Source organism: Pseudophryne corroboree, chromosome 5, assembly GCF_028390025.1.
Source record: "Pseudophryne corroboree isolate aPseCor3 chromosome 5, aPseCor3.hap2, whole genome shotgun sequence".
In the NCBI taxonomy this organism is placed as follows: domain Eukaryota; kingdom Metazoa; phylum Chordata; class Amphibia; order Anura; family Myobatrachidae; genus Pseudophryne; species Pseudophryne corroboree.
The window spans coordinates 780,182,879-780,199,625 of NC_086448.1; the positions used below are offsets into that span (position 1 = coordinate 780,182,879).

Below are 16,747 nucleotides of genomic sequence, written 5' to 3' on the forward strand. Positions count from 1 at the left end.
CCCCCACAATTAAGCTGTGTGAGCACAGTCAGATATTAATGACGGACCTGCTGGACACTGTCTGTCAGCAGAATGAGTTTTTTAAAGAAGAAAAAAACACCACACAAGTCACACGAGTCCACGACGAGTGTACTTTTTCAGGCAGACAATCAATAAATATAGTACTATAGTACTGGTGGTCAGTGTGGTCAGGTCACTGGTCACAGTGGTCAGTCACACTGGCAGTGGCACTAGTCTCTCTCTGGCAGCAAAAGTGTGCACTGTTTAATATGTACTCCTGGCTCCTGCTATAACCTATAACTGCTCCCCAGTCTCCCCCACAATTAAGCTGTGTATCGTTTTTTTCAGGCAGAGAACAAGAACAGAACGGATTATTATTTAAATATTAATAAATTATAAAACTGCACTGGTGGTCAGGTCACTGGTCATCAGTCACTAGTAGTATAATATAATAACTCCTCCTAAGCTCCAGTAAGTATAGTAATGAACGTGTCTCACTCTCACTCTCCTATTTTAATTTCTAAATGGAGAGGACGCCAGCCACGTCCTCTCCCTATCAATCTCAATGCACGTGTGAAAATGGCGGCGACGCGCGGCTCCTTATATAGAATCCGAGTCTCGCGATAGAATCCGAGCCTCGCGAGAATCCGACAGTGTGATGATGACGTTCGTGCGCGCTCGGGTTAACCGAGCAAGGCGGGAAGATCCGAGTCGCTCGGCCCCGTGTAAAAAAAACTGAAGTTCGGGCGGGTTCGGATTCAGAGGAACCAAACACGCTCATCTCTACTTAAAACTAGTTTGTGTGAAAGAGGGAAGAACCATGGAAGTGGAAGTGTCGCTCACAACCTAATCAATATCAAGCTTCAACAGGTCAAACAAACAAATGCACTACTAAAAGGTGTCTGTTGGTGATGAAAAAATATACATATCTATATATAACTTGAGCCTCTATTTGTTTCATGCATGCTCATTATATTATAAATATATGTGTGACATGCCTGTCTGCTCTCGTTGCTCTTCTCACATGAGCCGGGCCGGCGTTACTTCACATCCGCAGCCCGGGGAAACGCTGAGGAAGAGCTGCCGATGGCAGTGTCACAGCAGCTTCGGCTCAGTCTGGGCTGAACACAGTCTCGCAAGATTTGATGCCATCATCTCGTGAGACAGTCACTGTAGTTCACTGAGTTCCTCGGCTGCCAAGGAGCACTGCTGGTGCTGCCAGGGTCCCCTTATCCCTGGAGAATCCGGGTGAAGGGAAAAGCCTCCTGGAGGGTTGTCACCAAATCCTGGAGAATCTCCAGGAAATCAGGGAGAGGTGGCAACCCTAGAGCTGACACGTGGGCTAGTGTTACGAGTCAAATGATTTAGATTGACAGGTGTAGTTGCGGCCGATAGCCTATTGTAGTGTAACAGTGGAGGATCTTATGAGTTTATATAATGTAAGGGTGAGTCGGGTTTTAGTCACTTCCTTTCTTCAGGATTCCCCACCCACCCTTCCCTATTATGGTTTGCTGTGGTTGTGTTGTTTTGTTAGTCTGAATTCAATTTAGCAAAGGCTCAGCTTGGCATGACAGCATTGCATCTCATTGGCTAATAGATGGCACAAGTGGTGTCCGTGGGCAGGGCAGTAGAGTACTGGGCACAGATACTTTTCAGGGTGTGTGGCCTAATCACATGAGGCGTGGTTATGCACAGGGGCATGGCCTAATCGAAGGAGGCGTGGCTATGCACCCTTAGAAAGAAAAATACAGATAAAATTGCAAAACAAGACCAGCCCTGTAGTTACTTATCCTCTGCGTTGACTCTAACGACGGAGGGACGGCTTTTGACATCACACACCCGCCCAGCGAACGCCCAGCCACTCCTGCGTTTTCCCCGACACGCCTGCGTTTTTCTAAGCACTCCCTGAAAACGGTCAGTTGACACCCAGAAACGCCCTCTGTCAATCACCTTGCGGCCGTCTGTGCGATTGGAATCGACGCTAGAACCAGTGCAAAACCACAATGGACTTTGTACCCGTATGACGCGTGTGCGCATTGCGGTGCCTACACATGCGTAGATCAGTCGTTTTTTACACTGATCGCTGCGCAGCGAACGACGGCAGCTAGCAATGAACATGGAATGACCCCCATGGTTTATTATAGTCTAGTAATAATTAATCCTGAGGTTCTCAGACTAAGGGCAGTTTATGTGCTGTATATAGACTTGCTTTAGCTGGATTTTTTAATACGATAAAATTATATAGTTTCTGAATATTATAATTCTTACATGAATATACATTTCCATGAAATAAGTTAATAAGGAATAACTTCCTACCACTCACACGCTGTCATAGGATACATTGTAAGACATTTCAATGAGTCAGTGGCATCTTTTCTCAATGTACAATATGTGATTTTTTCCTTCTCAGAAAGTAATACAAATTGACTAAGCCACTTTAAAGGAGGACTGCATGAAATCTTCTCTCATTTTTTCTAAGTGTTTGAGAAATGACTGTAATTTTAAACACTTTATGCACTATTAAAGGATAAGGCTCAACGTCAGTCCAAATCGCATCATCAAAGTATAGTTTGTGATACATTTTGACACAATGGCTGCAAATCTATGACACATACAGGAAAGCATTATATAATTGCACTTCAATCCTATGGAAATATGTATGGAAGTCACACAGAGACAGCAACATTTGGGTGATTAACGGATTCTTCTAAAGTTGCATTTTGCAGAACTTTTAATCTGTGCCTCATGCATTCATCACGGGATTAATCATCTCATTCTAATTAAGCGAGGGGTGGCCATGGTAATAACTGGTCATTCTGTTACTGTATCTGCAGTAAAAACTTTGGGGCAGATGTATTAACCTGGAGAAGGCATAAGGAAGTGATAAACCAGTGATATGTGCAAGGTGACAAAGACACCAGCCAATCAGATCCTAACTGTTCATTTACATATTGGAGCTGATTGGCTGGTGCCTTTATCACCTTGTACATATCACTGGTTTATCACTTCCTTATGCCTTCTCCAGGTTAATATATCTGCCCCATTGGGTAATGAGATCGCTTATGAGCCTATGGGGGGGTAATTCAGACCTGATCGCTAGCAAGCGATTTTTGCTGCCCTGCGATCAGATAGTCGCCGCCTACTGGAGGAGGGTATTTTCGCTGTGCAAGTGTGCGATCACATGTGTAGCAGAGCTCTACAAAATTATTTTGTGCAGTCTCTGCGCAGCTCAGGACTTACTCAGCCGCTGCGATCACATCAGCCTGTCTGGGACCGGATTTGACGTGAGACACCCGCCCTTCAAACGCTTGATCCCGCCAGCGTTTTCCCTGACACTCCCAGAAAAAGGTCAGTTGCCACCCACAAACGCCTTCTTCCTGTCAGTCTCATTGCGATCGCCCATGCGAATGGATTTTTCGCACCATCCCATCGCTGACTGGCGAACCACTTTGCAGCCGTCCGCCGCGCCTGCGCATTACGCTGCATATGCACGCGCAGATCTGATCACCCGCTGTGCGAAAACGCACCGCAATGATCAGGTCTGAATTACCTCCTCTGTTTTATCTTTGTTATACAGTACATGGCCTGGCCACTTTGTACAAACTGTGATACATATTATCAGCCAGGACCTGGGATTAGAACATCACAATGTATTACTGAAGAACCGTAAATCGTATTCAACATCGGCTTATAGACCAATTGCAATTTGTATTTTATTGTCAATTATAATAAATGCAGCACTTTTATAATGGTACATAATTAAGCCACAGTTGCTTTTAGAAAGGACTAATAAGTAGCGGCGGCTCCTACTTACTTTTAGTAGAGGGGCTGCCACTACCCCTGTGCCAGGAGAGGAGACTGCCAGCCCTGGACCAAGGACTGTGCATGTGCCAACCCCTGGCTTCTATGGACTGCATCGGCTGAAACCAGGGGCGCTTTAAGAGAGGAGGAGGCCCATGTGCTGCCTTCTCGGTTCGGGCCCCCTCCTCTCTGCTGGGAGCGCTGTAGTGTCTGAGCACTAGAGCGCTCAGAGTCTACTGCGCATGTGCAGATTTCTGGGAAAATGGAGTGGTGCCCATTTTCCCAGTGATTTCTCTACCGCACAAGTACAAGACTTCGTGAAAATGGTTGCTGCGCCATTTTAACATGGTTTTAACAGCGCCGGTGACGTCGCTGCGGCCTCCGGAGGGGTGAGTATTAAAAAAATGGGTGCAGCATGTGGTGTGCGGTCCCCCCTGGACTCAGGGGCCTGGGTGCGCCACACACAAAACACCCATTATAGATACGCCAGTGGCTGAAGCCCATAGAAGTCAGATCTGGCTGCGCGAAAAGCAGGGAATGGCTTCCTACAGGAAGCTCGTTCTCTGTTTACTGCAGCCCATGCCGGCAGTACCAGAGGGAGGAAACACCTCTCAATGGGACAGCGTTTAGTGTCTGTGACCAACAGGTAGGACTTCCTGGAGGAAGTCACTGCCAGTCACCGTGAAGCCAGTGCAGTCACAGACTGCATCTGGCTTCACTGACATTGAGCTGGGCGGCGGATTTTACTGGTGTGGGGAGGGGGGGGGGGGGGTGGATGCAGTCCTCCAACCCAGGACATAAAGTGGTCCTACAGAGGTGGGGGAACTCACCTCCCCCATGACCCTTCCCGCTTAGCGCGCGCAGATGGCGCGTGAGCCACAGAAAGGGGTGTGGCCTCACAAGGAAGAGGCGTGGCCACACAAAAGTACCCCGAATTCAAAATAATGTCTCACAGTAGCACAATCTTATTCACGTTGCCCGCCCCACATACTAGTGCCCTTTACACACACAATGCCCACAGCAGTGCCCCCCCTCCTAATTTTAGATCCAATTCACAATATAGCAGTATATGTTGAACAACCTTTGCTCACCTCTCTTATGTCTTCTGTGTCCCTTCTGCTTTCTTGTTTCCTTTGTCTGTCACTCTCCTCATGAGTCCATATCTTCATCCTAGGTATCCCTTACTCCTTATATGCTCTCCTTTGTGTCTGATCATCTGAATCTTTCCCTCCTTTATTTATCCCTACACCTCTCACTCCTGCGACTCTCACTTCCCCATTTTACCACCTGCTCCTCTCACTCCCTCATCTCACCCCCTGCACCTCTCACTCCCCCATCTCACCCCCTGCTCCTCTCACTCCCCCATCTTACCCTGGCGCCTCTCACTCCCCCATCTCACCGCCTGCTCCTCTCACTCCCTCATCTCACCCCCTGCACCTCTCACTCCCTCATCTCACCCCCTGCACCTCTCACTCCCCCATCTCACCCCCTGCTCCTCTCACTCCCCCATCTTACCCTGGCGCCTCTCACTCCCCCATCTCACCACCTGCTCCTCTCACTCCCTCATCTCACCCCCTGCACCTCTCACTTCCCCATCTCTCCCCCTGCTTCTCTCACTGCCTCCCCATCTCACCCCTGCTTCTTTCACCCCTCCCTTATCTCACCCCTTGCTTCTCTCACCCCCTATGTCCTGAGAGCCTGGACATCGGGTTTCCTGCATCAGTGGCTGTGGCCTGGAGCATCGGGTCCCTTGCTTTTCTCACCCCCTACATCAGTGGCCGTGGCCTGGAGCATCAGGTCCCGGCTGCAGTGTAAAGCTGGCAGCGGCCGCCAGAGAGTCTTGGCTCACGGGCCGGCTACTATTGAAAATAAAAGCGAGGCCGCACTTTGAATCTGGCGCCGATTGTGTGCCAATCACGGCTCCCGGACCGCCAGCTTCTCTTTGGCTGATGGTCCGCGAGCCGTGATTGGCTCACACCAGATTTTTAAAAAGCCGGGGCGGTCTTTTGATTGGTGCTGCAGCCGGTCCACGAGCTGGGATTGGCTGACGGCCGCTGCCAACTTTACAATGCAGCAGGGACCTGATGCTGTGGCCAGGCGGAGGCAGAACTGGTTCCGCCTGCAATTAGAGGTGATGGAACGCAGTTCCGGCCCATTCCGACCCACTTTAACCACTGCTCCAACCCATAGGTAAGATTCGTCACTGCTAATGAGTTTGTGTATTTTTGTGTTAGGCAGTGCTATTAAAATGAATAACGTGAGACACATGAATGTGACTATTTATTGTTTTAAACAGCTGAACTGAGAGGTTCTCAAACGGGTTTAGGTATAGATGATTACATCAAATTGACTACGATGCTAATTAAGTCACCTGTGCCCAAGCATGGGTAAACTCCTGGACCACTGGAGTGCCTTGAGGACCGCGTTTCAGAACCTGTGGCTTAACTGAACTATTATCTAAAGCAGGCCATATATCTACATCCCAAATCCTGTTCTGCCAATGGCAAGCCAATCCACCGATCAACGAACTCCAATGTTTGGTGATTGGTCGGGGGATCGTCAAGATCATACATGTTAAAAATTCCTGCTTTTTCAATTCTGATCATTTTTGGGTCGGAATTTATAAATGAGGATTCCATGTTGGATTTTGCTGATGACCTGACTCAGTCAAAACAGGCAATTTTCCCAATAATTTCCTACTGTCATTGTACAGGCTGTGTTTGCAAAATGACTGCGGTTGATTTGTTGGTTCTTTGGACCATATGTACTTAACCGTGGCGAGAGATAAGGTGTCCATACACTAGACGATATTATGAACAATTTGGCAGTTTTCGACGAATCGGAACGACAAATCGTTCATAATAGTACAGATCGTTCAGTGTTCATGAATGATAATGATCACGATGCGCGGTCCCGCTGGTCGTTGGTCGGAGATTCTGATCTTCCCTGCTGCAGGCTGCAGTCAACGACAGCATGCTTCAAGATGTAGCCTTAAGATATATCTTTCAGATATATCTTATGTGCATTGTACTATATTATTTGCCCAGGACTGCCAGGGAGCTGCCAGGGGAGTTCAAGGAAAATCGTTAAAGATAAATCATCCCTAAAGGGCCCCATACATTACAACGATAATGCCCGATTTCATCCGATATCGACCTTTCAGGACGATAAATCGGATGAAAAGTGGCAAATCGGATGTGTTTTCGATCCGATCCGATGCGCGGTCCCATGAGCATCGGATTGGAGCTCCTAGATCATTAGTGCTGCACTCGTGATATGTTGGATCCCGCAGGCATGTCTGGGATTGCATAAGATACATCGTATGCAAAAGGACCGCACATGATGTATCCTGCCACCCGAGAGGCTGCCTGGTGGTTCAAGGGAAATCTTATGCGACATGAGGGTCTGACATGTCGCTGTAGTGTATAGGGCCCTTTACAGGGCACCTATAAAGTCCCAGCCAATCCGCTCCTTACTGCCATTTTTCAAAAATAGCCTGTAACATGGCAGTAAGGAGCGGATTGGCTGGTATGTCATCAGTCTCCACTTTATCTAGATTGGGATGTTCATGGCATGTAGCGTTTCAGGGCGGGAACTGGGCGGTGGAAAAGTAATCTCGAACAACCCCCTGACATGTGGTAGTGCCGGTGGCGTGAATCAAAAGCTCTGTGAGATTCTGAGCCGTGCGTATGTGGAAGGGAAGCCTGTTTCCTGCGGATCTCTTGCATCTAGCATATGGCAGGTGCCTATATAAATTATGGTGGTTGCGGCTGCCGGCGTAAAATCAATGGGCAGCACTGTTTTCCGCCAGCATGAGCACGATCCCCGCATTAGTTGAATGCATACTTGAATTGGAACAAGGTAATAAAACAGAATTCCGCGGCTGCCCGCAACTGCGTGCGAATCAGAATCCGTCTCCTTGTCCTTTAAATATCACCTGTGTGATAAATCAACAGGATGGTTGTCACCTTATCTCGCAGAGGTTGTTGAACATGTTAATAAGTGGAGATCGGCACATTTCTTAATAGGAATTATTTCTATTTTCAGATTGCCGCGATGCATCCGTACTGTATTATTAAGAAGGAGGAAGAAGCCTGCCAAGAAAAAATAAGGATCTATGAATCTGAGATGTGGAACAATTCTATGCCGGGTAATTTATAATATACAGTAATATGATGTACAATGAAAATTTTAAAAAATACTAATAATAAGAATTGTATGCATAACATAAAGAGTTGTTTGCAAAGCCTATTTTGTCTCTCTCTCTATCTATCTATCTATATATATATATATATATGTAAAGCACGTTTTATGATATTCTACAAGTCTCCGAGTGCCGCTGAATGGAACAGAGTCGCCTATATATATATATATATATATATATATACACAGTATATATATATATATATATATATATATATATATATATATACAATCGGAATGAAGGTCGACACTCCACTACTGCCCAATAAATAACTTGCCCAGATGCCCTCCACAAATTGGCAAAAGATCCATACTAGTAGAAATACAAGACGGCACTCAAAGGACTCCAAAATGAAGAATACACAGACAACTGTGTCAAACGGTGTCAAAGGTCACAAAGCTCGAGCCACTTACACAACCACCACGTGTGACATGCTGATTCCACAATTATTCAGCACTTGGGAGTCTATTCATGAAGCAGTGAAAAATGTGGAGAAGTGAGCAAGTGAAGAAGTTGGCAACCAATCAGCTGCTACGTATAATTTCATAGAATGTATTTTATAAATGTTACCACTGATTGGTTGCCATAGGCAGCTTCTTCACTGGCTCACTTCTCTATACTTTCACTGCTTCAAGAATAGACCCCATAGAGCAAGGCCCGCAACCAGGGAGGTGCTACGGGCACAGCTGTCCCGGGCCCGGCCTCTCTAACATAGAGGGGAGGGTATGGGCCGCTCATGCCGCCGGCCACCGCCGTGGTCCATCCAGGTCCCAGTCCGCCAGCTCTATTAAAAATATCCCTCTCAAGATGGCTCTTGTATTTTTAATAACTGTCAAGTCTGAGCCGGTGGCCATTTTGGAAGCAACATTTTCAATAGTTTTTTTTACTTGAAGTTGTGGAACCACGGAACAGTCTGCTGCGGCTGCGATGGCGATGGCTGTAGCAGCAAGGAGGGGGAGGAATCCTATGACAACAAGCAAAACCCCCGACAATGAGCAGAACCCATATCAACGAGCGGGTACTTCATTTAATGGTGACAAGGGCATTAATGTGGGGACATAATACAGTATGTTGTCAAGGCATTATTGTGGGGCATAATATGGTGATATGAGTATAACTGTTGGGGCAAAGGAATTGTACATATATTTAGTTTTTTTAATGTTTTTTTTTATTTGGGAGGAAGGGGGGGTGCTATTTTTTCAGTCCCAGGCCCCACAAATTCTGATAGCAGACCTGCATAGATCATTGATTGAGGTGAGTGTCATACAGCACAAACAGCATCATAGTTACATTAACACATGGTATCCCAGTTACTATCATAGAGTACAAATAGCACACCGCAGGAGGGAGTTGGAAAAGGTGGGCTACAGTAGGTGTGCACACTGTGGAGGCCGGGCGGGGGGAGGGGGGATATGTGGGTGAGGACTGTGACTGCACAGATCACAGGCGCTGTGCTTGGTGGGGGTGAGGAGAAGGCAGTGGAGTGGTGCTACTTTGGTGACTGACTGGTCCTGTACATGCAGGAAGTAAATACATTTCTGAGACCACTTATTCCCGATGTAATCCCCAGTTAGTGCTTAGCACAGGGGGTCATTCCGAGTTGTTCGCTCGTTATTTTTTTCTGGCAACGGAGCGATTAGTCGCTAATGCGCATGCGCAATGGGGGTCATTCCGAGTTGTTCGCTCGCAAGCTGCTTTTAGCAGCTTTGCACACGCTAAGCCGCCGCCTACTGGGAGTGAATCTTAGCTTATCAAAATTGCTAACGAAAGATTCGCAATATTGCGAAAAGACTTCTCTGTGCAGTTTCTGAGTAGCTCGAGACTTACTCTGCCAGTGCGATCAGTTCAGTGCTTGTCGTTCCTGGTTTGACGTCACAAACACACCCAGCGTTCGGCCAGACACTCCTCCGTTTCTCCAGCCACTCCCGCGTTTTTCCCAGAAACGGTAGCGTTTTTTCACACACTCCCATAAAACGTCCAGTTTCCGCCCAGAAACACCCACTTCCTGTCAATCACATTACGATCACCAGAACGAAGAAAAAACCTTGTAATGCCGTGAGTAAAATTCCTAACTGCATAGCAAATTTACTTGGCGCAGTCGCACTGCGGACATTGCGCATGCGCATTAGCGACTAATCGCTCCGTTGCGAGAAAAAAATAACGAGCGAACAACTCGGAATGACCCCCAATGTCCGCAGTGCGACTGCGCCAAGTAAATTTGCTATGCAGTTAGGTATTTTACTCACAGCATTACAAGGTTTTTTCTTCGTTCTGGTGATCGTAATGTGATTGACAGGAAGTGGGTGTTTCTGGGAGTCGGAAACTGGCCGTTTTATGGGTGTGTGTGAAAAAACGCTACCGTTTCTGGGAAAAACGCGGGAGTGGCTGGAGAAACGGAGGAGTGGCTGGGCGAACGCTGGGTGTGTTTGTGACGTCAAACCTGGAACGAAACTGACTGAACTGATCGCAGATGCCGAGTAAGTCTGGAGCTACTCAGAAACTGCTAAGAAGTGTCTATTTGCAATTCTGCTAATCTTTCGTTCGCAATTTTGATAAGCTAAGATTCACTCCCAGTAGGCGGCGGCTTAGCGTGTGCAAAGCTGCTAAAAGCAGCTTGCGAGCAAACAACTCGGAATGACCCCAACAGTCTTTTAAAAAAAATAAAAAAAACAGTAAAAAAAACAATTATGTGTCTGCTGCTCCCCTTTCTCAGCTTCCTTATTATCTCAGTGTCTGTCACTGTTTCTCTATCTCTGCTGTTATCTGTCTGCTGCTCCGCTTTCTCAGCTTCCTTATTATCTCAGTGTCTGTCACTGTTTCTCTATCTCTGCTGCTATCTGTCTGCTACTCCCCTTCCTCATCTTCCTTATTATCCCAGTGTCTGTCACTGTTTCTCTCTGCTGTTATCTGTCTGCTGCTCCCCTACCTCAGCTTCCTTATTATCCCAGTGTCTGTCACTGTTTCTCTATCTCTGTTGCTATCTGTCTGCTTCTCCCCTTCCTCATCTTCCTTATTATCTCAGTGTCTGTCACTGTTTCTCTATCTCTGCTGCTATCTGTCTGCAGCTCTCCTTCCTCAGCTTCCTTATTATCCCAGTGTCTGTCACTGTTTCTCTCTGCTGCTATCTGTCTGCTGCTCTCCTTCCTCATCTTCCTTATTATCCCAATGTCTGCCACTGTTTCTCTATGCTGCTCCCCTTCCACAGCTTCCTTATTATCCCAGTGTGTTGTCACTGTTTCTCTATCTCTGCTGCTATCTGTCTGCTTCTCCCCTTCCTCATCTTCCTTATTATCTCAGTGTCTGTCACTGTTTCTCTCTGCTGCTATCTGTCTGCTGCTCTCCTTCCTCATCTTCCTTATTATCTCAGTGTCTGCCACTGTTTCTCTCTGCTGTTATCTGTCTGCTGCTCTCCTTCCTCATCTTCCTTATTATCTCAGTGTCTGTCACTGTTTCTCTATCTCTGCTGCTATCTGTCTGCTGCTCTCCTTCCTCGTCTTCCTTATTATCTCAGTGTCTGCCACTGTTTCTCTCTGCTGCTATCTGTCTGCTGCTCCCCTTCCTCAGCTTCCTTATTATCCCGGTGTGTTGTCACTGTTTCTCTATCTCTGCTGCTATCTGTCTGCTGCTCCCCTTTCTCAGCTTCCTTATTATCCCAGTGTCTGTCAGTGTTTCTCTATCTCTGCTGCTATCTGTCTGCTGCTCTCCTTCCTTATCTTACTTATTATCTCAGTGTCTGCCACTGTTTCTCTCTGCTGTTATCTGTCTGCTGCTCTCCTTCCTCATCTTCCTTATTATCTCAGTGTCTGCCACTGTTTCTCTCTGCTGTTATCTGTCTGCTGCTCTCCTTCCTCAGCTTCCTTATTATCTCAGTGTCTGTCACTGTTTCTCTCTGCTGTTATCTGTCTGCTGCTCCCCTTCCTCAGCTTCCTTATTATCCCGGTGTGTTGTCACTGTTTCTCTATCTCTGCTGCTATCTGTCTGCTGCTCCCCTTCCTCATCTTCCTTATTATCTCAGTGTCTGTCACTGTTTCTCTATCTCTACTGTTATCTGTCTGCTGCTCCCCTTCCTCAGCTTCCTTATTATCTCAGTGTCTGTCACTGTTTCTCTCTGCTGCTATCTGTCTGCTGCTCTCCTTTCTCGGATTCCTTATTTTCCCGGTGTGTTGTCACTGTTTCTCTATCTCTGCTGTTATCTGTCTGCTGCTCTCCTTCCTCATCTTCCTTATTATCTCAGTGTCTGCCACTGTTTCTCTCTGCTGTTATCTGTCTGCTGCTCTCCTTCCTCATCTTCCTTATTATATCAGTGTCTGCCACTGTTTCTCTCTGCTGTTACCTGTCTGCTGCTCTCCTTCCTCAGCTTCTTATTATCCCAGTGCCTGTCACTGTTTCTCTATTTCTGTTATCTGTTTGCAGCTCTCCTTCCTCATCTTCCTTATTATCTCAGTGTCTGTCACTGTTTCTCTGTCTCTGCTGTTATCTGTCTGCTGCTCCCCTTCCTCATCTTCCTTATTATCTCAGTGTCTGCCACTGTTTCTCTATCTCTGCTGCTATCTATCTGCTGCTCCCCTTCCTCATCTTCCTTATTATCTCAGTGTCTGTCACTGTTTCTCTATCTCTGCTGCTATCTGTCTGCTGCTCTCCTTCCTCATCTTCCTTATTATCTCAGTGTCTGCCACTGTTTCTCTCTGCTGCTATCTGTCTGCTGCTCCCCTTCCTCAGCTTCCTTATTATCCCGGTGTGTTGTCACTGTTTCTCTATCTCTGCTGCTATCTGTCTGCTGCTCCCCTTTCTCAGCTTCCTTATTATCCCAGTGTCTGTCAGTGTTTCTCTATCTCTGCTGCTATCTGTCTGCTGCTCTCCTTCCTTATCTTACTTATTATCTCAGTGTCTGCCACTGTTTCTCTCTGCTGTTATCTGTCTGCTGCTCTCCTTCCTCATCTTCCTTATTATCTCAGTGTCTGCCACTGTTTCTCTCTGCTGTTATCTGTCTGCTGCTCTCCTTCCTCAGCTTCCTTATTATCTCAGTGTCTGTCACTGTTTCTCTCTGCTGTTATCTGTCTGCTGCTCCCCTTCCTCAGCTTCCTTATTATCCCAGTGTCTGTCAGTGTTTCTCTATCTCTGCTGCTATCTGTCTGCTGCTCTCCTTCCTTATCTTACTTATTATCTCAGTGTCTGCCACTGTTTCTCTCTGCTGTTATCTGTCTGCTGCTCTCCTTCCTCATCTTCCTTATTATCTCAGTGTCTGCCACTGTTTCTCTCTGCTGTTATCTGTCTGCTGCTCTCCTTCCTCAGCTTCCTTATTATCTCAGTGTCTGTCACTGTTTCTCTCTGCTGTTATCTGTCTGCTGCTCCCCTTCCTCAGCTTCCTTATTATCCCGGTGTGTTGTCACTGTTTCTCTATCTCTGCTGCTATCTGTCTGCTGCTCCCCTTCCTCATCTTCCTTATTATCTCAGTGTCTGTCACTGTTTCTCTATCTCTACTGTTATCTGTCTGCTGCTCCCCTTCCTCAGCTTCCTTATTATCTCAGTGTCTGTCACTGTTTCTCTCTGCTGCTATCTGTCTGCTGCTCTCCTTTCTCGGATTCCTTATTTTCCCGGTGTGTTGTCACTGTTTCTCTATCTCTGCTGTTATCTGTCTGCTGCTCTCCTTCCTCATCTTCCTTATTATCTCAGTGTCTGCCACTGTTTCTCTCTGCTGTTATCTGTCTGCTGCTCTCCTTCCTCATCTTCCTTATTATATCAGTGTCTGCCACTGTTTCTCTCTGCTGTTACCTGTCTGCTGCTCTCCTTCCTCAGCTTCTTATTATCCCAGTGCCTGTCACTGTTTCTCTATTTCTGTTATCTGTTTGCAGCTCTCCTTCCTCATCTTCCTTATTATCTCAGTGTCTGTCACTGTTTCTCTGTCTCTGCTGTTATCTGTCTGCTGCTCCCCTTCCTCATCTTCCTTATTATCTCAGTGTCTGCCACTGTTTCTCTATCTCTGCTGCTATCTATCTGCTGCTCCCCTTCCTCATCTTCCTTATTATCTCAGTGTCTGTCACTGTTTCTCTATCTCTGCTGCTATCTGTCTGCTGCTCTCCTTCCTCATCTTCCTTATTATCTCAGTGTCTGCCACTGTTTCTCTCTGCTGCTATCTGTCTGCTGCTCCCCTTCCTCAGCTTCCTTATTATCCCGGTGTGTTGTCACTGTTTCTCTATCTCTGCTGCTATCTGTCTGCTGCTCCCCTTTCTCAGCTTCCTTATTATCCCAGTGTCTGTCAGTGTTTCTCTATCTCTGCTGCTATCTGTCTGCTGCTCTCCTTCCTTATCTTACTTATTATCTCAGTGTCTGCCACTGTTTCTCTCTGCTGTTATCTGTCTGCTGCTCTCCTTCCTCATCTTCCTTATTATCTCAGTGTCTGCCACTGTTTCTCTCTGCTGTTATCTGTCTGCTGCTCTCCTTCCTCAGCTTCCTTATTATCTCAGTGTCTGTCACTGTTTCTCTCTGCTGTTATCTGTCTGCTGCTCCCCTTCCTCAGCTTCCTTATTATCCCGGTGTGTTGTCACTGTTTCTCTATCTCTGCTGCTATCTGTCTGCTGCTCCCCTTTCTCAGCTTCCTTATTATCCCAGTGTCTGTCACTGTTTCTCTCTGCTGTTATCTGTCTGCTGCTCTCCTTCCTCAGCTTCCTTATTATCCTGGTGTGCCTGTGACTGTTTCTCTATCTCTGCTGCTGTTTGCTGCTCCCCTTACTCATTTTCCTTATTATCCCAGTGTCCGTCACTGTTTCTCTATCTTTGCTGCTATCTGTCTGCTGCTCCCCTTCCTCATCTTCCTTATTATCTCAGTGTCTGTCACTGTTTCTCTATCTCTACTGTTATCTGTCTGCTGCTCCCCTTCCTCAGCTTCCTTATTATCTCAGTGTCTGTCACTGTTTCTCTCTGCTGCTATCTGTCTGCTGCTCTCCTTTCTCGGATTCCTTATTTTCCCGGTGTGTTGTCACTGTTTCTCTATCGTCCTAAGTGGATGCTGGGGTTCCTGAAAGGACCATGGGGAATAGCGGCTCCGCAGGAGACAGGGCACAAAAAAGTAAAGCTTTTACCAGATCAGGTGGTGTGCACTGGCTCCTCCCCCTATGACCCTCCTCCAGACTCCAGTTAGATTTTGTGCCCGAACGAGAAGGGTGCAATCTAGGTGGCTCTCCTAAAGAGCTGCTTAGAGAAAGTTTAGCTTAGGTTTTTTACTTTACAGTGAGTCCTGCTGGCAACAGGATCACTGCAACGAGGGACTTAGGGGAGAAGTAGTGAACTCACCTGCGTGCAGAGTGGATTTGCTGCTTGGCTACTGGACACTAGCTCCAGAGGGACGATCACAGGTACAGCCTGGATGGTCACCGGAGCCGCGCCGCCGGCCCCCTTGCAGACGCTGAAGAGAGAAGAGGTCCAAAATCGGCGGCTGAAGACTCCTGAGTCTTCATAAAGGTAGCGCACAGCACTGCAGCTGTGCGCCATTTTCCTCTCAGCACACTTCACACAACAGTCACTGAGGGTGCAGAGCGCTGGGGGGGGCGCTCTGAGAGGCAAATAAAAACCTTATTAGAGGCAAAAAATACCTCACATATAGCCCACAGAGGCTATATGGAGATATTTAACCCCTGCCTAACTTCAAAAATAGCGGGAGACGAGCCCGCCGAAAAAGGGGCGGGGCCTATCTCCTCAGCACACAGCGCCATTTTCTCTCACAGAAAAGCTGGAGAGAAGGCTCCCAGGCTCTCCCCTGCACTGCACTACAGAAACAGGGTTAAAACAGAGAGGGGGGGCACTGATTTTGGCGATATTGTATATATATAAAAGATGCTATAAGGGAGAAACACTTATATAAGGTTGTCCCTATATAATTATAGCGTTTTTGGTGTGTGCTGGCAGACTCTCCCTCTGTCTCCCCAAAGGGCTAGTGGGTCCTGTCCTCTGTCAGAGCATTCCCGGTGTGTGTGCTGTGTGTCGGTACGTGTGTGTCGACATGTATGAGGACGATGTTGGTGAGGAGGCGGAGAAATTGCCTGTAATGGTGATGTCACTCTCTAGGGAGTCGACACCGGAATGGATGGCTTATTTAGAGAATTACGTGAGAATGTCAACACGCTGCAAGGTCGGTTGACGACATGAGACGGCCGACAATCTATTAGGACCGGTCCAGGCGTCTCAGAAACACCGTCAGGGGTTTTAAAAACGCCCATTTACCTCAGTCGGTCGACACAGACACAGACACGGACACTGAATACAGTGTCGACGGTGAATAAACAAACGTATTTCTCATTAGGGCCACACGTTAAGGGCAATGAAGGAGGTGTTACGTGTTTCTGATACTACAAGTACCACAAGAAAGGGTATTATGTGGGAGTGAAAAAACTACCTGTAGTTTTTCCTGAATCAGATAAAATAAAATGAAGTGTGTGATGATGCGTAGGGTTACCCCGATAGCAAATATTGGCGTTATACCCTTTCCCGCCAGAAATTAGGGTACGTTGGGAAACACCCCTTAGGGTGATAAGGCGCTCACACGCTTATCAAGTGGCGTTACCGTCTCCAGATACGGCCGCCCTCAAGGAGCCAGCTGATAGGAAGCTGGAAAAATATCCTAAAAAGTATATACACACATACGGTGGTTATACTGCGACCAGCGATCGCCATCAGCCTGGAGATGCAGTGCTGGGTTGGCTTGGTCGGATTCCCTGACTGAAAATATTTTATTCATGTAGAGCATTT

The 16,747-nt window shown here is 47.1% G+C and overlaps 1 protein-coding gene across 5 annotated transcripts in view; it reads left to right on the forward strand.

The window, feature by feature from the left end:
- The window catches only part of ADCYAP1R1 (ADCYAP receptor type I), a 483,354-nt gene that overhangs the window by 237,104 nt on the left and 229,503 nt on the right, over positions 1–16,747 (forward strand). For all 5 annotated transcript variants that reach the window (XM_063924333.1, XM_063924332.1, XM_063924334.1 and 2 more), the window contains one exon: positions 7,849–7,951. In XM_063924333.1, the coding sequence (XP_063780403.1) occupies positions 7,849–7,951 (103 nt within the window). The remainder of the gene's footprint in view (positions 1–7,848; positions 7,952–16,747) is intronic.